This window comes from Salvelinus fontinalis, chromosome 19, assembly GCF_029448725.1.
Source record: "Salvelinus fontinalis isolate EN_2023a chromosome 19, ASM2944872v1, whole genome shotgun sequence".
Lineage (NCBI taxonomy): Eukaryota > Metazoa > Chordata > Actinopteri > Salmoniformes > Salmonidae > Salvelinus > Salvelinus fontinalis.
Window position 1 is genome coordinate 44,670,955 of NC_074683.1, and position 27,382 is coordinate 44,698,336.

The window sequence follows — 27,382 nt, forward strand, 5'->3', positions numbered from 1 at the left end:
ACACACACACACACACACACACACACACACACACACACACACACACATGGATGCAAGTTGTGTTGTACCTTTCTGGCAGGTGATGATCTTCCTGTGTAGTTGGTGGCAGCGGTCATTGAGCTGGTCAGCCTGCCAGTACCTCAGAAACACCTTACTACTGGTCATCTGAGACACAGACAGACAGACAGACAGACAGACAGACAGACAGACAGACAGACAGACAGACAGACAGACAGACAGACAGACAGAGCGGTGGAGGGTTGGGGTTCAGTCAGTTTCAGGATTCATTAAGTTTGTTGTAGTTATACATGTGTCCTGACAGGTGCACAGGCCAAGGGGCCGATATGCTCCAACACACTCAGACTATTCATTCCTATACACACTACTTCTCAGAAATATATGTGTGTGGGCCTAGGTGCGTGTGACAACGTGTCTGGGTGGCATTGTGAGAGAGCCAGTGTGTGAGCCGGGAGCCACCGTGAAACAAAGCGGTCACACACACAGGGAAGGGAGGGGGGAGATGTCATTGGCCGCTCCAGACTGCTGATTGGTGTGTGTATGTTAGAGTCCTGCATCCGGTCGGGTACCCACTGTTCCCTGTGCGTCACCCGCAAAAAAATCAGATGGCGGGTGGAATAAAAACATTATTTTAAACCGCAGGTCGGCTCGCGGTTCAGAACAATTACATTGCAGGTCGGACATTTTTTAAAACAAGATAATAGGGCCTACACTTTTTAAAAACTGAGGAGCTTGTTGTGTTGCAAATTCCATTCTGTGAGCGGCAAGGTTACAGCAACGCACGTATTGAGAGAGTGTGGAGCAGGAAACTGTCCGTTATTTGTGTGTGTTCAAACATTCTAATTGTTCACGTGGAGAGCTTATGTTCCTTCCCCAGGCAACGACACATAGCCATGTTTACTTTCCCTGGCTAGCCTACCTCAGGTAAAAATGGTTCATGTTGGCCTGGCCAGAGAAATCAAAAGAGAGGCTATGATGGTGGAATAGGCTATACCATTTTGGAAACAGGTGCTGCATCAGTGAAATCCCCGGTTTGGAAGGACAACAACACAGCCTGCAAAAAGTGCAATCAGGTATTTATTTATGATATGTAATTCAGTTCATTATCAGTTAATCATTAGCCTACGTTATTCAGGATTTCGTTCATTTAGACCATAGCAGGCCATATAAAGTCTAAACCTGTGCAGCTGGTTTGAGTAGCCCTTTATGCTACTAAATAAATGTAGATGATTTTTGCAGCCTATATTCAATTCTGGGAATACTTTATTTATATTGAATTTAAACTTTGTGATTATCAAAACAATAATGAAAAGATGTTGTTTTTTTTGTCACCTATATGCTTTCATTAGTTAAGAAGGCTAATTAGAAGGCTATTTTTCTCAAATTGATTTAAGTGGTCAATGTGACGAATTGCATTGTGAAAATAAAAAGATAGCCTGTCGTTTTTAATTCATGGCATGGTTTACTTTTATCCAAATGTTGAATAGACAAGCAGACAAATGAATTCATGCAGGCAAGGGAAACATAGACCACTACTCAGGAATCATGAAAACAATTCCATAAATTGATGTTAGTCATATAGTATGGCGGATAACAGATCGGCTCTCAAAACAATTCCATGCTTGTGTGACGGGTTGCGAGGAAAAATCTGTCCTGATGTCAGGTATTCGGTGGGGCTCAGAACTGATGTGGCCAATGCGGAATGGGTGCGGCACCAAAAAAACGTACCCATGCAGGACTCTAGTGTGTGTGCGTGTGAAGGCTAGTGGGGTTGTTTGTGGGGCAGCTGTAATAGGGTTTAATGAGGAGTCCATGGGATTTCAAAGTATTTAATTCTGGGCTCAAATTATTTATCTTCCCATACTTTGTTTTTGAGCAGAGAGTGTAGAGAGAGAGAGAGAGGTTGGGTCTAACACAATTAGACCCAACCAAATCATGAGAAAACAACAAGGTAATTACTTGACACAGTGGAAAGAATGAACAAAAAAACAGAGCAAACTAGAACGCTATTTGGACCTAAACAGTGAGTATACAGTGGCAGAATACCTGACCACTGTGACTGACCCTCTCAAGAGAAGACAGGCTATGTGCCCACTGCCCACAAAATGAGGGGGAAACTGAGCTGCACTTCCTAACCGGCTAACATGACCATATTACAAACACATATTTCCCTCCGATTACACAGATCCACAAAGAATTCTGAAACAAACCCAATTTTGATAAACTCTCATATCTACTGGGTGAAACACCACAGGGTGCCATCACAGTAGCAAGATTTTTGATCTGTTGCCTCAAGAAAAGGGCAACCAGTGAAGAAGAAACACCATTGTAAATACAACCCATATTTATGTTGATTTATTTTCCCTTTTGTACTTTAACTATTTGCACATCGTTACAACACTGTAGATAGACGTAATATGACATTTGAAATGTCTCTATTCTTTTTGATCTTCTGTGAATGTAATGTTTACTGTTCATGTTTGTTGTTTATTTCACTTTTGTTTATTATCTACTTCACTTGCTTTGGCAACATTACCATATGTTCCCCATGGCATTAAAGCCCTTAAATGTAATTGAATTGAGAGAGAGTGAGAGTAGGAGTGAGAGTAGGAGTGAGAGTGAGAGTGAGAGTGAGAGTGAGAGTGAGAGTGAGAGTGAGAGAGAGAGAGAGAGAGAGAGAGAGAGAGAGAGAGAGAGAGAGAGGAGAGAGAGAGAGAGAGAGAGAGAGAGGAGAGAGAGAGAGAGAGAGAGAGAGAGAGAGAGAGAGAGAGAGAGAGAGAGAGAGAGAGAGAGGAGAGAGAGAGAGAGAGAGAGAGAGAGGAGAGAGAGAGAGAGAGAGAGAGAGAGACACAGAGAGAGAGAGAGAGAGAGAGAGAGAGAGAGAGAGAGAGAGAGAGAGAGAGAGAGAGAGAGAGACAGTGAAAATAGGGGAGCAATGACACCGCTACACACCTGCCATCCTTGGAGTTTACACTGCTGCAGAACAAAGCGACATTTCTCCTCCGAGGACAGCTTCTTTTTGTCAGCTAGAGTGGTGTCCACTAGGTCTCTGTACCTGAGACACACACAATAGAGAAACCACCAGCACACATCTTATTACATCGGATCAATACATCCATAACATATGGAGGGAAAGGATTTCAGTGTGACACGTTCTTTGTGTTTGTAAGAAGTAAGCTGAACGTCCCCGGCCACCCTTACAGAAAAAAAAACACATTTGGTTTTTTGATCACGTGGTCTTATGCGATGTCAATGTGATAACATGTAACTGAGAGTTAGATTTTCACATGTGAAAGTTGTTGATGTGATACTGCAAATCCGATTTTCACATGTGAAAACACAATTAGATGAGTTCCATCTGCACTGCTATTTTAGTTATTAGTTAATCTGACTATTCTTTCACATCAAGGATTTCATTTTCTTATTTAAAAAATGTTTGGTTTTTCTGTAAAGTTGTTTAATATTGGTGGGGCATATTATTCTGTTTTAACGTTACTCCTGAATAGTATAATAGCTTTTCTTGAGTGTATTTTTAACAGAGCTGATATTTCCTTCGAAATCCAAAGGGTAGGACTACAGGTGAAATCAGTTCTTGATCGGCGTAGCAGGAAGATGGGAATGCCGTGAACCAAGAGGCTGTGATTTCAAATCCCAGGTCATGTTCAATAATAATGACTGTATTAATACATATAAACAATATATCAAATATATAAAATACATATAAACAATGTATAAACATCATATAAACAATGTATAATAGTGTGTCAAATATGTGTGACGTTCCAGGGACATCCTATCAACAAATATTTTTTGAAATTTCACGTGAAATACAATTTTTAATGTGCAAAACATGGTTAAATTTCAAATGTGAAATCATGTGTGTTTTCCATAAGGACAGTCATTTTCATAATCCCATTAATGGTAAAGCTAGGATTGGGGCCGGGGCAATCTGATCCTAGATTTGTGGTTCAAAACGAGCCCTACCTCAGGCGGTTTTTGTGAGGCCCAGAAACTATATGGTTCTGGTGGGGCCTATCGGATGACCCGCCCATTCACAAACAAGAGGGTTCATAAGTCAGTGGGGGTCAAAAGGCGGGCCAGCACCACAGCATCTGTTCCTATTGGTGTTGCCAGGGGCTACCGCTTCTGTGAGAGGTCAGTTGGAAGAGGGGGAGGGGTTGTTTTGGTCAAAGAGGAGCTCCATTGTGTGGTTAGAGACACAGTCTTTGATCCTTTGTGTTTGGATGGAGTGAACGCTGGTAAGAGATGTTTGGACAACTTTAACAACATGAATAACGTACATCAACATACATCAATTTGTGGAAAAGCCCACAGAAAAGGGTGTGCATACCAATACTCAACAGATGTGTGTTAATCATTCCAGCAATAAACAGCTGTTATTCATTGTTCGGAATCAGATAGTTACCCATGTACACTGCTCTTAGGTCAGTCTTGCATTTTCTCCCCTAAAGTTAAGATGTGGTAAAGGTAAGCTCAGCTGATTCCAGATCAGTGGTTAAGGTTGACTTCTACCCAGAGCACATTGCCCAGGTCGGAGCTATATACTAGTGTAGGACCTAATGTCCAATGACAGGTTAATAGGAGCCTATATCCAATTACAATTATTTGTTCGTCTGACTTCTCTGTGTGATCTGAAGTACTGAGAGCTTCTCTCTGCTTCCCCTCCATCTGATGTGTGATCCAGAGTCCACAGACAGACACACAGACTGACAGTCTGACAGACAGACAGACTGTCCCTGTGTAATGATGTCACAGAACGTCCCTGTTAAATGAGGCAAACCTAATGAGCAGATGGTCAGAGATATAAACCACTCGTGTTGTTAATGGTGTGTGTGTGTGTGTGTGTGTGTGTGTGTGTGTGTGTGTGTGTGTGTGTGTGTGTGTGTGTGTGTGTGTGTGTGTGTGTGTGTGTGTGTGTGTGTGTGTGTGTGTGTGTGTGTGTGTGTGTGTGTGTGTGTGTTGGTCTGTATATTTTAGTGTGTGTTTGATTTAGAGAAGTGGGTTCCCTCTGAACTCTGCCTAACCCTCTCTCTGTAAGCTAATGTCCAGGCCGACAGACAGCGCTACGGTGTCCCACAGGACCCATAAAACACAAAGGATCTCTGTAAACTCACAACCTCTCCTGTAAGAATATGAAAACTATTGATGGCCCCCAATTTTACAATACCCAGGGGGGCTGTGTCATATGGAGTCAACGAAGTGAAATAGCCCCTCTGATAAGAGTTTAAACATGGGGGGCTCCTACGTGACCAAGGGCCCTTCAGCGGCCTCAAAATATTAACTGTCACAAAGGCAATAAAAGCAGGACGGTGATTTCTGGACTCTAACCCACTCTCTTCCTCTCTGAAGCCCTAATGGTTGGTCACATTAATCACATGACACTTCAGATGACATCAGTGTAGCTTACAGGCTTTGCTTACGAGGCAAGAGTTCATCATCCACAGTGAGTTCAGTTGGAACTTAATGATATTGGTCACCGATTACGCAATAGAGACAATAGCGCTATGTTCTGATTGTGGTTTCAACCAGAAACCTTAGAAAAAATATGGACAGTTAGACTAAAGTATATCCAATAATACTAATTTTACTTCCACATTTTAACATCTAACTCCTGACCTGAGGAAGTGTTTGCTAGTAAAAAAACATTTCAGAAAGGAAAACAACAGACATCCATGAAACGGGCAGGGTTTACAAGTTCAAAGTTCAATTAGTGTTTCCTGACCTTACACAGTTCTGAAATAGAAATCTGGCCACAAAACACATACTTTATCATAAACGACAAATAAAAGCAACAACAAAATTGATTTAGCCATAAATCACTGCAGCTGAGCAGTCTAGTCTAATGCAATTGGCCTCTGGCGGTCACTGCGACTTAGTGGTGCGACCTGCATGACTCAGAAGAAGAATGTATGTAAGTGTGTGTGTGTGATGGCATGTTGGCCTTAGGATCAACGATTGATTTATAAACTTGTCATCTGGTTTACTGAAGGGCCAGGGCCTTGAGAGAGTGTGGGAAAGATGGAGCAAAGAAGAGAGGAAACAGAATAAAAAGACAAACAGGGAGAAGGAGAAGAGGGAGAAAGGGAGAAGAAATACAGATAAACAGAGAATTAGGGAGAGGAGAAGATGAGATAGAGAAAGGGAGTGGAAAGACAGAAAAACTGAGAATGAGGGAGATGAGAGGATGAGAGAGAGAGAGAGAGAGAAAGAGATTAGATAAAAACACTAATAGGGAAAAACCAAGAATGAGAGAGAGGTGAGGGAAAGAATGAGAGAGAGAGGTGAGGGAAAGAATGAGAGAGACCTCTGAAGTCTGCATTGTAGTCCACCCCACACTCGACATCCCTCCCTCCATCCATGGCTGTATCCATCCATTAATTCTAAACGTGTGTATGTTGAGAGAGAGAGAGAGAGAGAGAGAGAGAGAGAGAGAGAGAGAGAGAGAGAGAGACAGAGAGACACAGAGAGAGAGAGAGAGAGAGACAGAGAGAGAGAGAGAGAGACACAGAGAGACACAGAGAGACACACACAGAGAGAGAGAGAGAGAGAGAGAGAGAGAGAGAGAGAGAGAGAGAGAGAGAGAGAGAGAGAGAGAGAGAGACACTGGACGGACGGACGGACGGACAGAGAGACAGAGAGACAGAGATGAATGACAAAGGCCAGGGTGAATGGACTCTTTGTGACTGGCAGCCTCCTCTTTCTATGTTTAAGTAAACATGGCCTTCGGAGTGTAAACACACATGCGCAAAGACAAAGACACACAAAAACATGCACACACACACACACACACACACACACACACACACACACACACACACACACACACACACACACACACACACACACACACACACACACACACACACACACACACACACACACACACACACCTAAACAGGCACAAAACTTGCTCAAAAAACAACAAACAACAGGAATAGAGGAGCTTCCAAATCAGGTCCTGGAGACTTTATTCTGTCTTTTCCAAGTGAATTTGTCCAAATACTTATGACACCTTCAAATGGTGACTAGATACATAAAGTCTGTTCATTTCTAAATGGTAAAACAGATATGTATGAAAATACCCTGTCACCTCAAAATATTTGATCTCAAATCAAAAATACTGGAGTATAGAGCCAAATTATACATTTTAGCTTCCCTCTCCAAATAAATCCTTGATTTTGTGACCAATTATCTTTTTCATTGTGGATTTGATGTGTGCTTGGGGTTATTGTCTTGCTGGAAGATCTACTTGATGCCAAGTTTCCGCCTCCTGGCAGAGGCAACCGGGTCTTTGCCGAAAATATCCTGGTACTGGGTAAAGTTCATGATGCCGTTGACCTTAACAAGGGCCTCAAGACCAGTGGAAGCTAAATATCCCCATAACATCAAAGATCCTCATCAACCTGGCCAAGGCTTTTGACTCTGTCAATGACCGTATTCTTATCGGCAGACTCAATAGCCTTGGTTTCTCTAATGACTGCCTCGCCTGGTTCACCAACTACTTCTCAGACAGAGTTCAGTGTGTCAAATCGTGGGCCTGTTGCCACAAGTGGATCTTCCAGTAAGACAATAATTCAGAGCACACATCAAAATCAACAACGAAATGGTTAATTGGACACAAAAGCAACAGTTTGCAATGGCCATCTCAGTCTCAAGACTTTGAATTGAAAAAGGCAGTCCATAAGCACAGATGAAGGGTATCAAGGATCTGGAAGGATTCTGTATGGAGGAATGGTCTAAGATCCCTCCCAATGTGTTCTCCAGCTCATAAAACCCTTGATAAAAAGGCTAGGTGCCGTTATCCTCGCAAGGTGAAGTATTGAAAGGTATTGAAAACAGGGTTGTCAACCTTATGTAATATAATGCAGTATTTTAATTATTTATTTTATACAGTCATTTTTGGTAATCTATCAAGGTTGTCAATAATTTCAGAGCACACTGTACATATCTGCACAGGGATACACAAACAGACATACACAACAGACTGAAAACTCAGACAAGCATGAATAGACATGCACACAACACACACGTATGAGCAAATGCACAGCCCCCCCCCCCCCCCCCCCCCCCCCCCCCCCACACACACACATGCACGCACACACACACGCACAGACACAGAGGGATTGAGAATGATGATTAACATACAGAGCAAACAGGTTATTCAGAGCCAAACACAAAAGTCATGCAAATTGGCCTGGCGCTCAGACAAGCAGCCAAAGGATAGTATATTACCATCACAATCAGTCTGACCAACCACCAACGCCGGACACCAACACACAGACTCAGACACACCCCAGCGCCAGACAACCCAACTTCACCGGAGGGCTGGCACCCCTTTGTGATGCTAACCTAACTGTCGCCCATACACCCATTCACCCCCCCCCCCCCCAACACACACACACACACACACACACACACACACACACACACACACACACACACACACACACACACACACACACACACACACACACACACACACACACACACACACACACACACACACACACACACACACACACACCATTCAATTACAGTTCTGCCAACAACAGATTAGACTCTACAATGGGCCTCCATCAAAACAACACTGGTGGTACAGAGTAGAGTTTGGCTGCATACAGATCTGTCTATTATCCCACCATCTATATCCATTCACTGTTCATCCAGGGGTGGCAGGTAGCCTAGTGGTTAGAGCGTTGGACTAGTAACCGAAAGGTTGCAAGATCAAATCCCCAGCTGACAAGGTAAAAATCTGTTGTTCTGCCCCAGAACAAGGCAGCTAACACACTGTTCCTAGGCCGTCATTGAAAATAAGAATTTGTTCTTAACTGACTTGCCTAGTTAAATAAAGGAAAAATAAAAATCCAATCAACCAGTTGTTCTCTGCATCCTTTCTTTCTGTTGTCCCTCAACTCAGCGTGACTGGACTGTTTACATTTACATTTAGCAGACGCTCTTATCCAGAGCGACTTACAAATTGGAAAGTTCATACATATTCATCCTGGTCCCCCTGTGGGAATTGAACCCTGGTCCCCCCGTGGGAATTGAACCCACAACCCTGGCATTGCAAGCGCCATGCTCTACCAACTGAGCCACACGGGACCATATGTTTAAATATGTTATTAGCATATTACATTGTTTATAACAATGAGTTAACAATAAGACACTTATTTATAAGTAATAACGTACTGAGTTAATCTGGCAGTAATCATTAGCTAAATAGCATTCCACGGTTTTAAGAGGAAAACCTAGTCTATCATCAAAGATTAACAGCCCCACATTACAAACCAGGGGAAAATGTGTGTGTGCTTGTATCAAATTTGGTTGAGAATGAAATTAATTATTATTAATTATTGAGAATGAATTGTGCACAGTGTTATTATTTTAGACAGGGTGTAAAGTGTGTGTGTCTGCATGCACGAGAGAGTAGAGAGAGAGAGAGTAGAGAGTAGAGAGTAGAGAGTAGAGAGTAGAGAGTAGAGAGTAGAGAGAGTAGAGAGAGAGAGAAGAGAGAGAGAGAAGAGAGTAGAGAGAGAGAGAGAGAGAGAGAGAGAGAGAGAGAGAGAGATAGAGAGAGAGAGAGACAGAGAGAGAGACAGAGAGAGAGACAGAGAGAGAGACAGAGAGAGAGACAGAGAGAGAGACAGAGAGAGAGACAGAGAGAGAGACAGAGAGAGAGAGAGAGAGAGAGAGAGAGTGTGTGTGTGTGCATGGATTGTGTGCGTGAGGGTATAAGTGTGTCCTGGCAGGACTTCTGAGAGCACAATGGTGTTTACTCCGTCAGGGGTAGTGGAAACTTTTGAGAGGTCATGTGACGAGTGTGTGTGTGTCCTCTCTCATTATCTGGCAGGAATGTACACGGTAATCTCTTTATCCTCAGAGAGAGAGAGAGAGAGAGGGAGAGAGAGGGACATGGAGTGATATTTGCCTAGATCTTCTGCACAGATTCTGTCAGACTTGGGCCCTAACAGTAGATCTCAGTAAAACAAAAATAATGGTGTTCCAAAAAAGGTTCAGTTGCCAGGACCATACATACAAATTCCACGTAGACACTGATGCCCTTGAGCACACAAAAACGATACCTACCTCTGCCTAAACATCAGCATCACAGGTAACTTCCACAAAGCTGTGGACGATCTGAGAGACAAGGCAAGAAGGGCCTTCTACACCATCAAAAGGAACATAAAATTTGACCCCCCAATTAGGATCTGACTTAAAATACTTCAGTTATAGAATCAGTTATAGAACCTATGTCCCTTTATGGTTGTGAGGTCTGGGGTCCATTCACCAACCAAGAAGTAACAAAATGGGAAAAACACCAAATTGAGACTCTGCATGCAGAGTTCTGCAAAACATCCTCCGTGTACAATGTAAAATACCAAATAATGCATGCAGAGCAGAATTAGGACAATTCCTACTAATTTTCTAAATTCAGAAAAGAGCAATTACATTCTGCAACCACCTAAAATAAGTGATTCTCAAACCTTCCAAAACAAAGCCCTCACCTACAGAGAGATGAACCTGGAGAAGAATCCTCTGCTAGCTGGTATGGGGACTCTGCTCACAAACACAAACAGACCCCACAAAGCCCCAGGACAGCAACACAATTAGACACAACCTTATCATGAGAAAACAAAAAGATAATTACTTGACAAATTGGAAATAATCAACAAAAAACAAAAGAAAACTGGAATGTTATTTGGCCCTAAACAGAGAGTACACAGTAACAGAATTACTGACCACTATGAACGACCCAAAATGAAGGAAAGATTGGACTATGTGCATACTGTCACGTTCCTGACCTGTTTTTCCTTTTTCTTGTATTTATTTAGTTGGTCAGGGTGTGAGTTGGGGTGGGCTGTCTATGTGTGATTTTTTATGTTGGGGTTTTGTGTTCGGCCTGGTATGATTCTCAATCAGAGGCAGCTGTCAATCGTTGTCCCTGATTGAGAATTATACTAAGGCAGCCGGGGTTTCACTTGTGTTTTGTGGGTGTTTGTTCTTGTGTCAGTGTTCCGCCACACAGGACTGTCACGGTAGTTATTTTGTATCACATATTGTTTTTGTTAATTATTAAATCACTATGGAAACTTGCCACTCTGCGTATTGGTCCGATCCGTCTCGCCTCTCCTCGTCCGAGGAGGAGGATTACGACTGCCGTTACACATACTCAGTGAGCATAGCCTTGCTATTGAGAGCGGCAGCTGTAGGCAGACCTGGCATTCAAGAGGTGTCACGCTCGTCGTTACGTGAAAGCGAGGACCAAGGCGCAGCGTGATATAAATACATTCTTCTCTTTATTAGAAGAAGACAAAACGAACACTATACAAACTAGACACAACAATAAACCGACGAACGTGAAGCTATAATAAACAAAAGTGCAGACACAGGCAACTTAGACATAGACATAGACAATCACCCACAAACTACCTAATGACTATGGCTGCCTAAATATGGCTCCCAATCAGAGACAACGATAGACAGTTGTCTCTAATTGAGAACCAATCTAGGCAACCATAGACATACAAACACCTAGACTGAACACTGCCCCATAAACATACAAAAAACCCTAGACAATACAAAACACATACATCCCCCATGTCACACCCTGACCTAACTAAAATAATAAAGAAAACAAAGATAACTAAGGCCAGGGTGTGACAGTACCCCCCCCCCCCCCCCCCCCCCCCAAAGGTGCGGACTCCGGCCGCAAAACCTGACACAGAAGGGGAGGGTCCGGGTGGGCCTTCTCACGGCGGCGGCTCGAGTGCGGGACGTGGACCCCACCCCACCATAGTCAATACCCGCTTTGGTGGCGCCTCTGGAGCGAGGATCCTTACAGCGAGTCCCGGACTGAAGACTATCCTAGAGGGCGCCACTGGATGGAGGGGCAGCTCCGGACTGAGGGGCAGCTCCGGACTGAGGGGCAGCTCCGGACTGAGGGGCAGCTCCGGACTGAATGGCAGTTCATGACTGGAGGGCAGCTCATGACTGGAGGGCAGCTCATGATTGGAAGGCAGCTCATGACTGGAGGGCAGCTCATGACTGGAGGGCAGCTCATGACTGGAGGGCAGCTCATGACTGGAAGGCAGCTCATGACTGGCGGGCAGCTCATGACTGGCAGGCAGCTCATGACTGGCGGGAAGCTCATGACTGGCAGGCAGCTCATGACTGGTGGGCAGCTCTGGCAGCTCCTGGCTGGATGGCAGCTCTGGCAGCTCCTGGCTGACTGGCGGCTCTGGCAGCTCCTGGCTGACTGGCGGCTCTGGCAGCTCCTGGCTGACTGGCGGCTCTGGCAGCTCCTGGCTGACTGGCGGCTCTGGCAGCTCCTGGCTGACTGGCGGCTCTGGCAGCTCCTGGCTGACTGGCGGCTCTGGCAGCTCCTGGCTGACTGGCGGCTCTGGCAGCTCCTGGCTGACTGACGACTCTGGCAGGTCCTGGCTGACTGACGACTCTGGCAGGTCCTGGCTGACTGACGACTCTGGCAGGTCCTGGCTGACTGACGACTCTGGCAGGTCCTGGCTGACTGACGACTCTGGCCGGTCCTGGCTGACTGACGACTCTGGCCGGTCCTGGTTGACTGACGACTCTGGCCGGTCCTGGATGACTGACGACTCTGGCCGGTCCTGGATGACTGACGACTCTGGCCGGTCCTGGCTGACTGGCGGCTCTGGCAGGTCCTGGCGGCTCTGGCAGGTCCTGGCTGACTGGCGGCTCTGGCGGCTCCTGGCTGACTGGCGGCTCTGGCATGTCCTGACTGGCGGGCGGCACTGGCGGCTCCTGACTGGCGGGCGGCTCTGGTGGCTCCTGACTGACGGACGGCTCTAGCGGCTCCTGACTGACGTACGGCTCTAGTGGCTCAGGACAGACGGGCGGCTTTGACGGCTCCGAACCTTCATGGCCCTATGTTACCTTCATGGACCCATGCAGCCATCATACCGCTCAGGAAGGAGACTTGTTCTGTCTCCAAGAGATGATTGTACTTTGGTGCAAAAAGTGCAAATCAATCCCAGAACAACAGCAAAGGACCCTGTGAAGATGCTGGAGGAAACAGGTACAAAAGTATCTATATCCACAGTAAAACTAGTCCTATATCGACATAACCTGAAAGGCCGCTCAGCAAGGAAGAAGCCACTGCTCCAAAACCGCCATAAAAAAGCCAGACTACGGTTTGCAACTGCACATGGGGAAGTAGATCGTACTTTTTGAAGAAATGTCCTCTGGTCTGATTAGGAAAAAGGAAAAAGAGGTAGTTGATGAGTGTTTTCCATCATAGTTATTGTCGACAAGATGAACTCTGCACCCATCCCACACACACACACACTGTTTCCCATCTCAAGACATCCTTTATGAGATTAGTGTTATTGATTGAGAACACTTTGTGCTTGCTACATTAAGGATCACAGTGACCTGTCAGTTAGCTATGAAAGAGCGAGAGCCAGAGAGAGAGAGGGAGAGAGACATGTTGTCTCTATGTAAAGATAGACTGTAATTCTGTCCAGGTCACACAGACCTGAAGAACCATTAAGTAGATCACTTCCACCTGACCATTGTGTGTCTGTGTGCGTGTGTGCATGAGTGTTTGTGTGGGGGGGAACCCAACAACAGTAAAATGTGTGCCGTAAAAGGCCCATTAGAAGTGAGAAGACAGAGAAGGCAGAGTCTTTAAGATCTTCCCTATGGTGCTTCCATCCCCCCTATCACACAGACCCCTACACAGAGGCCACATTGACCCACCACACTCACAGGCCTGGTTCCATTTCAGCCCAGAGCCCCTTCCCCTAGCCTCTACCCCTTTAGTCTTCACAGATCTGTAAAGACTGGATAGGTGGAAGCATATGATGGAAGCTATCCAAGTCCTAATGCAAGGCAAGGTGGAACCATAACCATCTATTTTTCAACTATCAGATTTATTACGATTTTCAGACAATTTCCCAATCCCCGTTGTTTAGAGATCTAAAGAGATCGGATAGGGGCCTAAATGGAATCACACCACAGAGGCCAAGATAAATCTATTATGGATCATTGTAATATATTTTGTACTATGTCTAGTTCAACAGAAGCAGCCTGTAATGTATTGTGCCACCTACCTGGTGAGGAAGCCGTTGAAGGGCAGGCGTACAGGGTAGCCATAGCGGATCGTCCGGACCATCTCCAGCACCCCTACATACTGCAGCTGGGTAGACACGTGGAAACTGTCAAAGCAGTCCGCCGTGCCCCTGCTGTTGGGGCGCACACACTCCACAAAGTGAGGAGTACACGCCTGTAGCTTACTGACCACATCTGACAAAGAGTTCTGAAAGGAGGAGTTGTGAGGGGGGAGAGATGGAGAGATAGAGGGAGAGAGAGATTGTTTCATGTTAAAATTCATGTTCCTTAAGCATTTGAGTTGACCCAATTCCTCACTCCCTTGCCACATTAACACAGCAATGGTGTTGGTATCAGCTTCATGGCAACATGGTTCCATTTATCCGTCTAGATCAGGTATTCCCCCAGGGGTACACGGAATGCCGTCGGGGGAACGCCAAAATAAAAATGTGATTCACATTTTTCAACCAAATATTCTTCACATTTTGAAACAGTAGATTTATATTTTCCAACGGGGCTATACATTTGGGTGAGGTTTTTTTCCCGCCTGAGTGGCCTCGTTTCTCTGCCCAAAATAAAATGAGAACGTCTAGTGTTTAGCGAAATTACAACACAATGTCAAATGCAGGTAGCCTAGTCAAATAATTAACATCCAATCACATTAACCATTACTCTTTTGCAGGAAACCTTCACTCTTGCACAGACATTTAGAAATGAAACATGACATTTTGAAAAATCAGCCACAGGAGTTTTTTGAGCGAGAATAAAGATGACTTTCGAGAAGTAAAACATGTGTAAAAGCAACAGATAGAAGGCTAGAAGCATCTTATATGGTGAGCTACTGAGTGGCTAGTACAGGCAAGACCCATGCTATTGTGGAAGACTAACTCTTCCTGCTGCCGCGGATATGGCTGGGAAAATGCTGGGGGAAAAGGCCAAAAAAACTATACAGACAATGATTTCATCAAACAACACTGTGTCACGACGCTAAGTGACATGGCAGGAGGTGTTTTGAAACAATTATTGCTTTGCATACAAGCCAGTGAATGGATGAGTAAACAGACATGGCGCGCCTGGCACAGCTCCTGGTATACGTCCGTTACATTTATGGGGGGTCAATTAAGGAAGACATCCTCTTCTGCAAACCACTGGAAACCAGGACATCAGGAGAGGATATTTTTAAAGCCCTGGACAGCTTTGTGACATCAAATGGACTTTGGTGGTCAAGATGTGTTGGTTTCTGTACTGATGGCGCAAAAGCCATGACAGGGAGACATAGTGGAGTGGTAACGCGCGTGCAAGCAGTTGCCCACCGACGCCACTTGGGTATACTGCAGCATCCACCGAGAGGCTCTTACTGCCAAGGGAATCCCTGACAGGTTGAAAGACGTTTTGGACACTGCAGTGAAAATGGTTAACTTTGCCAAGGAACTTTTGTGTATTTTCTGCATTATGCAATGATATGGGTAGAGACCATGGAAAGCTTTTACAAGCGTTTTTTGTTGAATTGAGAGATGAGCATCCTTTTCATTTGTCTGACCACTTGCATGATGACGGGTTTCTCACACAACTGCCCTATCTGGGTGATGTTTTTTCTCACCTGAATGATCTGAATCTAGGATTACAGGGACTCACCACAACTAAACTCAGCAAAAAAAAAGAAACGTCCTCTCACTGTCAACTGCGTTTATTTTCAGCAAACTTAACATGTGTAAATATTTGCATGAACATAAGATTCAACAACTGAGACATAAACTGAACAAGTTCCACAGACATGTGACGAACAGAAATTGAATAATGTGTCCCTGAACAAAGGGGGGTTAAAATCAAAAGTAACAGTCAGTATCTGGTGTGGCCACCAGCTGCATTAAGTACTGCAGTGCAGTACCTCCTCCTCATGGACTGCACCAGATTTGCCAGTTCTTGCTGTGAGATGTTACCCCACTCTTCCAACAAGACACCTGCAAGTTCCCAGACATTTCTGGGGGGAATGGCCCTAGCCCTCACCCTCCGATCCAACAGGACCCAGACGTGCTCAATGGGATTGAGATCCGGGCTCTTCGCTGGCCTTGGCTGAGCACTGACATTCCTGTCTTGCAGGAAATCACGCACAGAACGAGCAGTATGGCTGGTGGCATGGTAATGCTGGAGGGTCATGTCAGGATGAGCCTGCAGGAAGGGTACCACATGAGGGAGGAGGATGTCCGCGACTCGTCAGTGAAGAACACTTTTTGCCAGTCCTGTCTGGTCCAGCGACGGTGGGTTTGTGCCCATTGTGCGTTGTTGCCGGGGATGCCTGGTGAGGACCTGCCTTACAACAGGCCTACAAGCCCTCAGTCCAGCCTCTCTCAGCCTATTGCAGACAGTCTGAGCACTGATGGAGGGATTGTGCGTTCCTGGTGTAACTCGGGCAGTTGTTGTTGCCACCCTGTACCTGTCCCGCAGGTGTGATGTTCAGATATACCGATCCTGTGCAGGTGTTGTTACACGTGGTCTGCCACTGCAAGGAAGATCAGCTGTCCATCCTTTCTCCCTGTAGCTTTCTTAGGCATCTCACAGTACGGACATGGCCACATCTGCAGTCCTCATGCCTCCTTGCAGCATGCCTAAGGCACGTTCACGCAGATGAGCAGTGACCCTGGGCATCTTTCTTTTGGTGTTTTTCAGAGTCAGTAGAAATGTTCATAATAGTGACCAAAATTACCTGATTAAATTACATTTTCACAGAATTGCTTCTTGCAATTTCGATGAGGCTCTTTTGTTCAGATATTGGTAAGTGGACTGGAGGCAGGGCAAGCTGTTAGTGTCTTAACGACCGTTCCACAGGTGCATGTTCATTAATTGTTTGGTTCATTGAACAAGCATGGGAAACAGTGTTTTAACCCTTTACAATGAAGATCTGTGAAGTTATTGGGATTTTTACGAATGATCTTTGAAAGACAGGGTCCTGAAAAAGGAGTGTTTCTTGTTTTGCTGAGTTCATATTCAATGTTCGGGACAAAAATGAGGCTATGATTAAGAAATTGGAGCTCTTTTCAGTCTGCATTAACAAGGACAACACACAGGTCTTTCCATCATTGTATGATTTGTTGTGTGTAAATGAGCTCATGCTTACGGACAATGTCAAATGTGCTATAGCGAAGCACCTGAATGAGCTGGGTGCACAATTACGCAGCTACTTTCCCGAAACGGACGACTCAAACAACTGGATTCGTTATCCCTTTCATGCCCCTCCTCCAGTCCACTTACCAATATCTGAACAAAAGAGCCTCATCGAAATTGCAAGAAGCAATTCTGTGAAAATGTAATTTAATCAGAAGCCACTGACAGATTTCTGGATAGGGCTGCGCTCAGAGTTTCCTGCATTGGCAAATAGGGCTGTGAAGACTGATCCCGTTGCAACCACGTACCTATGTGAGAGTGGATTCTCAGCCCTCACTAGCATGAAAACTAAATACAGGCACAGGCTAGGTGTGTAAAATGATTTAAGACTGAGACTCTTTCCAATACAACCCAACATTGCAGAGTTATGTTCATCCTTTCAAGCACACCCTTCTCATTAACCTGTGGTGAGTTATTCACAATTTTTGATGAACAAATAAGGTTTCATATGTAAGATGGCTAAATAAAGAGCAACATTATTGATTATTATTATAATATTATTTGTGACCCGGTCCTATAAGAGCTCTTTGTCACTTCTCACGAGCCAGGTTGTGACAAAAACTCACATTCATTCTTATGTTGAATACATGTATCGTATAGTGTGTGTGGCAGGCTTACAATGATGTCAACAAAAAAAACATTTGAGAGTGCCCTGACCCTGGTGCTAGAGGGGGTACGCAGCTGGAGGTTGAATGTTTGAAGCCGTATAAACCAAAGAAGTTTGGGAACCACTGCTCTAGAGGGCCAGTTCCTCAACCTGGGCTAGTTGCTCAACCTGGTATAAATTCCTCAACTTGGGCTAGTTCCTCAACCTGGGCTAGTTGCTCAACCTGGTATAAATTCCTCAACTTGGGCTAGTTCCTCAACTTGGGCTAGTTCCTCAACTTGGGCTAGTTCCTCAACCTGGGTTAGTTCCTCAACCTGGGTTGGTTCTTCAACCTGGGTTGGTCCCTCAACCTAGGCTAGTTCCTCAACCTGGGTTACATGCTCAGCCTGGGTTAGTTGCTCATCCTGGGCCAGTTCCTCATCCTGGGATAGTTCCTCGACCTGGGATAGTTCCTCAACCTGATATAAATTCCTCAACCTGATATAAATTCCTCAACCTGAAATAAATTCCTCAACCTATGTTAGTTCCTCAACCTGGGATAGTTCCTCAACCTGGGATAGTTCCTCAACCTGGGATAGTTCATCAACCTGATATAAATTACACAACCTATGTTAGTTCATCAACATGGGCCAGTTCATCAACCAGGGCTAGTTCCTCAACCTGGGCCAGTACCTCAACCTCGGCCAGTTCCTCAACCTGGGTTAGTTCATCAACCTGGGTTAGTTCATCAACTTGGGTTTTTTCCTCAACCTGGGCTTGTTTCTAAACCTGGGCCGGTTCCTCAACCTGGGTCAGTTCCTCAACCTGGGCCAGTTCCTCAACCTGGGATAGTTCTTCAACCTGGTATAAATTCCTCAACCTGGGATAGTTACTCAACCTGACCTGGTTCCTCAACCTGGGCTAGTTCCTCAACCTGGGATAGTTCCTCAACCTGGGATAGTTCCTCAACCTAGGCCAGTTCCACAACCTAGGATAGTTCTTCAACCTGGCATAAATTCCTCAACCTGGGCTAGTTCCTCAACCCATGTTAGTTCCTCAACCTGGGCTAATTCCTCAATCTCGGTTAGCTCATCAACCTGGGTTATTTCATCAACCTGGGCTGGTTCCTCAACCTGGGTTAGTTCCTCAACCTGCGCCAGTTCCTCAACATGGGCCAGTTCCTCAACCTTGGCCAGTTCCTCAACCTGGGCTAGTTCCTCAACCTGGGCCAGTTCCTCAACCTGGGCTAGTTATTTGACCTGGGCTAGTTCCCCAACCTGGGCCAGTTCCTCAACCTGGGCTAGTTCCTCAACCTGGGTCAGTTCCTCAACCTGGGCTAGTTCTTTGACCTGGGCTAGTTCCTCAACCTGGGATAGTTCCTCAACCTGGGATAGTTCCTCAACCTGGGATAGTTCCTCAACCGTATCATGCTATACTTTATGGCCTATAGAGACATGTAGGCCTAGTCCTCGGTGTAGAGCACACTGCGTGGAGCTCGTGGGACTGGATTTAACTGGATACATAACTTCTGTAGGTTTGTGTGTGTGTGTGTGTGGGGGGGGGGGGGGGTATATGGCCAGGTTTCCTTACATGTGGTTAGCGGTCGCCAAGACAACAGTGAGTGAGGAGTGAGGTCACATCATGTGTGTGATGAAGGGGTCTGATTGGTTAGGGTGTGTTGTCTCTGTAGGGACCAGCAAAACAAATACCTGTCTTGACTAAGGCTGTGAGAGAGTGTCAGAGTGTGTTTCTCAGATATACACTGGTGCCACTCCATCATGCTTCTTACCACTCCCTAATGACGTGGCTCTCCACTGTAAATGTGTGTGAGTAGGCTACTGTACCGAGAGCCGTGACGTCAGAAATTTGCACGCACGCAGACGAACACACACACACACACACACACACACACACACACACACACACACACACACACACACACACACACACACACACACACACACACACACACACACACACACACACACACAGTCCATTGTTCATTCATACGTTCAGAGGGCTTTATGCTTGGCTGGGTACAGCGTCATTCTTCAGCCTACCCTCACCTTCTATCCTCTCTCCTTCTCCCCTCTCCTGCTCTCCATTCCTTGTAAGACCACAACTCCTGCCTGCAGGCAGCACACTGCCCTGATTCAAACCACCAACCATCACTCACACTAAAGCTACTTCCATGTTAAGTCACCATCACATCACATTGGATTTAGTGGTATGGACATTGGAACGCGATCTGCCTTTGTTTTACACGTGTGGGGCAGAGATCCATCTAAATGAATAGTGTTATTTCATATGGATCAACTACAAATTACTACCACATTTTATAGACTTCTGTTGTAATTGGTTGTGGTTCAGAGATATGGGTCATGGGTTGCATCCAAAATGGCACCATATTCCCTGTAGCGTGCATTGCGTTTCACCAGAGGAAAATAGTGCACTCCATGCAGCCAGGGTCATGGTCAGGGTCAGCTAAAGAAGCTGAATACTTTAGTGTTTGGATTGAGGTGAGTGTTAGGATTAGGGTTAGGATCCCTACTGGGTAAAGTGCTTGGGTTATTATGGTTCTGGTTTGGTCCATTGTTGTGCTACTGCTTAATGCTTACCCTCAGCTGCACAGCAACCGTAACTGGACCACACCTCTCCAGCCTCTGCAGGAAAGATGTTGCTCCCTTCTTCTTCAAGAGCTGAGAGAGGAAAAGATGAGGAGGGGAAGAGAGAGAGGGAAGAAACGATGAGGGGATGGTGCTATTAGAGAGCTATGAATAGTGAATATTAAAAATACAAGTTGGTTGACCCATGCTATGGAGACACCACGTGATGCAGTCCTATGAATACGGTCAAATCATAATATGAATATGGTAATTTATGGCAAGATCTATAAAGCCAATTTTCCATTACGGTCATACATCTATACGCTATTCAATGTCCTCCTCCTCCTCTACCTCAACCATTCAGTACCATAAAATAATGGACAATAATGTACTGTACCATATCATCATATTACCATTATTACAATTCTGAATTATAATATTTTTGATGATGGATGTAAATCCATGAGCTTCTTTATAGCCATGTTTAACTACAGTGCAGCAATATTGTGCAATGTTACGTCATGTGATTATTACGGTCTTTGTTAACATAGGGAAAGAGTGAAGGTCTTGCGTAAGCCTTTCCTCTATATGTTTAATGAGGAGGGACATTGGGTTCAGCCTTCAGCAGGTTATGCAATACAGAGGCAATTGTAGTGCACATACACACACACATGCACAGACACACATACTTGTACAGATACACACACATGCACAGACACACACACGCGCACAGACACACATACTTGTACAGATACACACACATGCACAGACACACGCTCAGTGAGTCCTACTAGTTACTGCCCTATTAGATTTGACCTGAAAACAGAGACAGAGAGAGAGACAGAGAGAGAGAGAGAGAGAGACAGAGAGAGATACAGAGAGAGACAGTGAGAGAGAGAGAGAGAGATACAGAGAGAGAGAGAGAGAGAGAGAGTTCATCTGCCTTTGGGCTAAAGAGCAGGAACACAGACCTCACCAAAGAAATTGGAAATACAGACAAAAATAAATAAGGAAATCGTCTCAGCATACAAAAGTTTATTCCTGTATGCTAACTATATCCCCCCACTAGAATCCCCATACTCAATGAAGCCAGCTTCTTCGCCCTAGAAGGGGAGATCAATAATTTCCAGACGTAGGGACATGTACCAGTCTGTTGCAACCTAAACGCCAGAACCTGACACCCTTAGCATGCAGGGGGACAAACACCCACCTGGAGGTGACAGCAATACACTCCCCAATATGCCCCCCTAGGCACAACTTTAAAAAATAATTTAAAAAAGCAGCTCTGTCGCACGCTGGGTCTGTATATAGTCAATGGTAGGCTTCGAGGGGACTGCTGTGGTGGTACACCTACAGGTCATCTCTTGCAGCAGTACTGTAGAATACTTTATCACTGACCTCAACCCAGAGTCAGCCCACTGACACCCTTATCAGATCACAGTAAAATCCCAGCCTACTTGAACAGAACATACTCAATCACGAGGTATAAAAGCTTAACAAATTACAGACTATTAAGAATTGCTGTAGATGGAAGGAAAGTACAAAACAATTAGCCAACAACAGATTCCTTTTAGACGACTTCCTTGACAAAATGTTTCACTGCAATAGTGAAGATTGAAACTTGGCAGTAGGAAGCCTAAACATTATACACTGCTCAAAAAAATAAAGGGAACACTTAAACAACACAATGTAACTCCAAGTCAATCACACTTCTGTGAAATCAAACTGTCCACTTAGGAAGCAACACTGATTGACAATACATTTCACATGCTGTTGTGCAAATGGAATAGACAATGTGGAAGGTGGAAATTATAGGCAATTAACAAGACACCCCCAAAAAAGGAGTGATTCTGCAGGTGGTGACCACAGACCACTTCTCAGTTCCTATGCTTCCTGGCTGATGTTTTGGTCACTTTTGAATGCTGGCGGTGCTCTCACTCTAGTGGTAGCATGAGACGGAGTCTACAACCCACACAAGTGGCTCAGGTAGTCCAGTTCATCCAGGATGGCACATCAATGCGAGCTGTGGCAAAAAGGTTTGCTGTGTCTGTCAGCGTAGTGTCCAGAGCATGGAGGCGCTACCAGGAGACAGGCCAGTACATCAGGAGACGTGGAGGAGGCCATAGGAGGGCAACAACCCAGCAGCAGGACCGCTACCTCCGCCTTTGTGCAAGGAGGTGCACTGCCAGAGCCCTGCAAAATGACCTCCAGCAGGCCACAAATGTGCATGTAACTGTAACTCGGCAAGATGACGCAGATAGAGATGGCAGCTCCGCTTCAAGTCCTTAGGAAACTGTGCAGTATTTTGTTTTTTTACATATTACTTCTTACATTGTTAGCCCAGAAAACCTTAAGTGTTATTACATACAGCCGGGAAGAACTATTGGGTATCAGTGAGACGTCAACTTACCAGCACAACCAGCACTACGACCAGGAATACAACTTTCCCAAAGCGGATCCTTTGTCTGCACCTCCCAGGGCATTTGAACTGATTCCAGAGGCCGACCCAAATCAACACTGTCGGAGGAGAGGGTTCCTGGAGCGGTCTTCTAGTGAGGCTTCGGATGCGCGCTCATCACCCACTGCTTCCGAGTATATTACACACTAATGTCCAGTCCCCAGTTAACAAAGTCGACGAAATTAGGGCAAGAGTTGCTTTCCAAAGACCGTATTATCTCCCAAGAGAACTCTCCTCTGTTATCGTCACAGACGCGTATATCCCCCTGCAAGCGGATACCAAGACGGTCATCAAGGAACTTCACTGGACTTTATGCTAACTGGAAACCATATATCCCGAGGCTGCATTTAATGTAGCTGGGATTTTAACAAAGCTAATCTTAGAACAAGGCTACCTAAATTCTGTCAGCGTATCGATTGCAGTCCCCGAGCAAGTAACACACTCAACCACTGCTACTCTAACTTCCGTGATGCATACAAGGCCCTCCCCTACCCTCCTTTTGGCAAATCTGACCATGACTCCATCTTGTTGCTCCCCTGCTATAGGCAGAAACTAATACAGGAAGTGCCGTGCTTCGGTCTATCCAACCAATCGGATTCCATGCTTCAAGATTGCTTTGATCACGTGGACAGGGATATGTTCAGGGTAGCCTCACACTGTCACGCCCTGACCTTAGAGAGCCGTTTTATTTCTCTATTTGGTTGTATTCAGTTGTATTCGGTTGTATTCTATTTGGTTGTATTCTTCAGATCAGCGTCACAGAACATCCCACCACAAAAGGACGAAGCAGCGTTTTCTGGAAGAATGGACATGGGAGGAGATACTGGAAGGCAAGGGACCCTGGGCACAGGCTGGAGAATATCGCCGTCCTAAGGAGGAGCTAGTAGCAGCAAAAGCGGAACGGCGAAGATTCGAGGAGTTGGCACGACGAAGCATGCACGAGAGGCAGCCCCCAATTTTTGGGGGGGGAGCACACGGGGAGATTGGCGGAGTCAGGCTATAGACCTGAGCCAATTCCCCGTGCTTACCGCGGGGAGCGAGTGACCGGGCAGGCACCGTGTTTTGCGGTAAAGCGCATGGTGTCTCCAGTGCGCGTGCACAGCCCGGTGCGCTCGGAGCCAGCTCTCCTCAAGTGCCACACTAGAGTGGGCATCCAGCTAGGGCGGATTGTGCCAGCTCAGCGCTCTTTCTCTCCGGTGCGCCGTTTCGGCCCAGAATATCCTGCGCCGGCTCTGCGCACTGTGTCTCCGGTGTGCTGTGACAGCTCAGTGTGTCCTGTGCCTGCGCTCCGCATGTGCCTGGCTAAAGTGGGCATTCAGCCACGAGGAGCGGTGCAAGTTCTAAGCACCAGATCTCCAGTGCTCCCCCACAGCCCGGTTCGACCTGTGCCCGCGCTCTGGAGGTGCTGTGCTAAAGTGGGCATTTAGCCTGGAAGAGTGGTGCCAAGGATAAGCACCAGATCTCCAGTGCTCCCCCACAGGTTCATCCTGTGCCTGCCCCACGAGTCAGTCCGGAGCCTGCAGCGACGGTCTCCAGTCCGGAGCCTCCAGCAATGGTCCCCAGTCCGGGGCCTGCGGTGAGAGTCCCCAGTCCGGGGCCGGCGACGAGGGTCCCCGCACCAGGGGCGCCACCAAAGTGGGGGGAGCCAGAGGCGGAGCGGGGGCTACGCCCCGAACCGGAGCCGCCTCCAAGGGTAGATGCCCACCCGGACCCTCCCCTATAGGTTCAGGTTTGCGGCCTGGAGTCCGCACCTTGGGGGAGGGGGGAGGGGGGGAGGGTACTGTCACGCCCTGACCTTAGAGAGCTGTTTTATTTCTCTATTTGGTTAGGTCAGGGTGTGATGTGGGGTGGGCATTTTATGTGTAGTATTTCTTTGTGTTTGGCAGAGTGTGGTTCCCAATCAGAGGCAGCTATCTATCGTTGTCTCTGATTGGGAATCATACTTAGGTAGCCTTTTTTCCCACTTAGGTTGTGGGATCTTGTTCTTGTATTGTTGCCGTTGAGCCCTACAAGGCTGGATGTTTCGTTGGTTTTCTCTTTCTATGTTTTGCTGGTTATCATTAACGTTTCTAGGACACACGTTCCACTAGCGGAACCCCCCCACAACATTCAGCTGAAAAGGCACCGCGGGAAATTCAAAAATATTTTTATTTAGAAATATGTAACTTTCACACATTAATAAGTCCATTGCAGCAAATGAAATAAAAACATCTTGTTAACCTGTTTGGGCTGCAGGGACAGTATTGAGTAGCCAGATAAAAGGTGCCAATTTCAAACGGCCTCGTACTCAATTCTTGCTCGTACAATATGCATATTATTATTACTATTGGATAGAAAACACTCTCTAGTTTCTAAAACCGTTTGAATTATATCTGTGAGTCAAACAGAACTCATGTGGCACAAACTTCCTGACCAGGAAGTGGAAAGTCTGAAATCGAGGCTCTGTTCTACTTCCTGCCTATAAATGGTCATGATACGTATTAGTATACGTGCACTTTATAGACCTTCCCCTGGATGTCAAGAAGCGGTGAGAGAAGAAATTTAGTGTTTATCTTGGTCTGAAGTGGAATACAAGCTCTTTGTATGACGTGTCCCCCATTTCTTGTTTTCTGGAGAGCGCGAAGAGGGACTTGGATTTGCCTTCTGTTTAGCTGCCGTTATAGGCGACTAATATCTCCGGCTTTGATTTTATTTGATACATGTGACCATATCATCGTAAAGTATGTTTTTTCAATATAGTTTCATCAGATTATTGAAATTTTTTCGGGAGTTTTGCCGTGTTCCGTTCTCTTCCGTTTGTTGACATGGAGAGCGTCGTGCCACTTGGCTAGTGTGCTTGCTAATTCAAGAGGGAAAATGGATGTTCTAAATCCAAACAACGATTGTTCTTGACAAAGAACACCTTGTCCAACATTCTGATGGAAGATCAACAAAAGTAAGAAACATTTTATGATGCTATTTCATATATCTGTCGTGCATGTGAACTAGTTGCCGGCGCCCAACTTTGGGGTACTCTAGCTATACCGAAGCTGGATGTCGTAATGAAGTTATTTTTTAGAATTCTAACACTGCGATTTCATTAAGAACTAATGGATCTATCATTTCCTATACAACATGTATTTTTTAGTTATGTTCATGAATAGCTATTTGGTCAGAATATGTGTCAGAAAAAGTGTCAGAAAAATATCGTTGATGTTTAGACGTTGTGGAAAAAGTAGCTAAGTTAGCACAATGTGTAACCACTGATTTCAGCTCTAAATATGCACATTTTTGAACAAAACATAAGTGTATGTATAACCTGATTATATAGGACTGTCATCTGATGAAGAATATCAAGGTTAGTCAAAAAATATATATCTTTTACTGGTTTGTTACGATCGCTAACTTTTGCTACTGGGAAATGGCTTGTCTTTCTGGCTATTGTGGTAAGCTAATATAACGTTATATTGTGTTTTCGCTGTAAAACACTTAATAAATCGGAAATATTGGCTGGAATCACAAGATGCCTGTCTTTCATTTGCTGTACACTATGTATTTTTCAGAAATGTTTTATGATGAGTAATTAGGTATTTGACGTTGGTGTCTGTAATTATTATGGCTGCTTTCGGTGCAATTTCTGATTGTAGCTGCAATGTAAACTATGATTTATACCTGAAATATGCACATTTTTCGAACAAAACATAGATTTATTGTATAACATGTTATAAGACTCATCTGATGAATAAATAATCATTTTGATGAAACATTTTCCTGTGCAGGAAAGAACAGAGTAATGCTGATCCTGTCATCTGATGAAGTTGTTTGTTGGTTAGTTTGGTTGGTTCTTGGTTAGTTAGGTTGGCTTTGTGCATGCTACCTGTGCTGTGAAAAATGTCTGTCCTTTTTTTGTATTTGGTGGTGAGCTAACATAAATTTACGTGCTGTTTTCGCTGTAAAACATTTTAAAAATCGGACATGTTGGCTGGATTCACAAGATGTGTACCTATCATTTGCTGTATTGGACTTGTTAATGTGTGAAAGTTAAATATTTAAAAATATATATGTTTTGAATTTCGCGCCCTGCACTTGAGCTGGCTGTTGTCATAAGTGTACCGACGTCGGGCTTGCAGCCAGAAGAAGTTAATCTACAATTCGTGTCCGATTTAAAAAATGCTTTACAGTGAAAACACAACATATGATTATGTTAGATCACCACCAAGTTCAAAATACACACAGCCATTTTCCTAGCCAAATATAGGAGTCACAAAAACAGAAATAGAGATACAATTAATCACTAACCTTTGATGATCTTCATCAGATGACACTCATAGGACATGCCTCCAAAATATCCGGAGAAATTGCAGAGGGCCACGTCAAATAACAAAAATACCCATACACTTTGATGAAAGATACATGTTTTACATATAATTAAAGATACATTTGTTCTTAATGCAACCGTTGTTT

At 45.1% G+C, this 27,382-nt stretch overlaps 1 protein-coding gene across 3 annotated transcripts in view; it reads right to left on the reverse strand.

The window, feature by feature from the left end:
- Positions 1 to 27,382, reverse strand: part of myo16 (myosin XVI) — a 259,436-nt gene that overhangs the window by 38,476 nt on the left and 193,578 nt on the right. For all 3 annotated transcript variants that reach the window (XM_055871717.1, XM_055871716.1, XM_055871718.1), the window contains exons 26-29: positions 20,494 to 20,574; positions 14,130 to 14,335; positions 2,971 to 3,073; positions 69 to 165 (exon numbers count right to left, since the gene is read on the reverse strand). In XM_055871717.1, the coding sequence (XP_055727692.1) occupies positions 69 to 165; positions 2,971 to 3,073; positions 14,130 to 14,335; positions 20,494 to 20,574 (487 nt within the window). The remainder of the gene's footprint in view (positions 1 to 68; positions 166 to 2,970; positions 3,074 to 14,129; positions 14,336 to 20,493; positions 20,575 to 27,382) is intronic.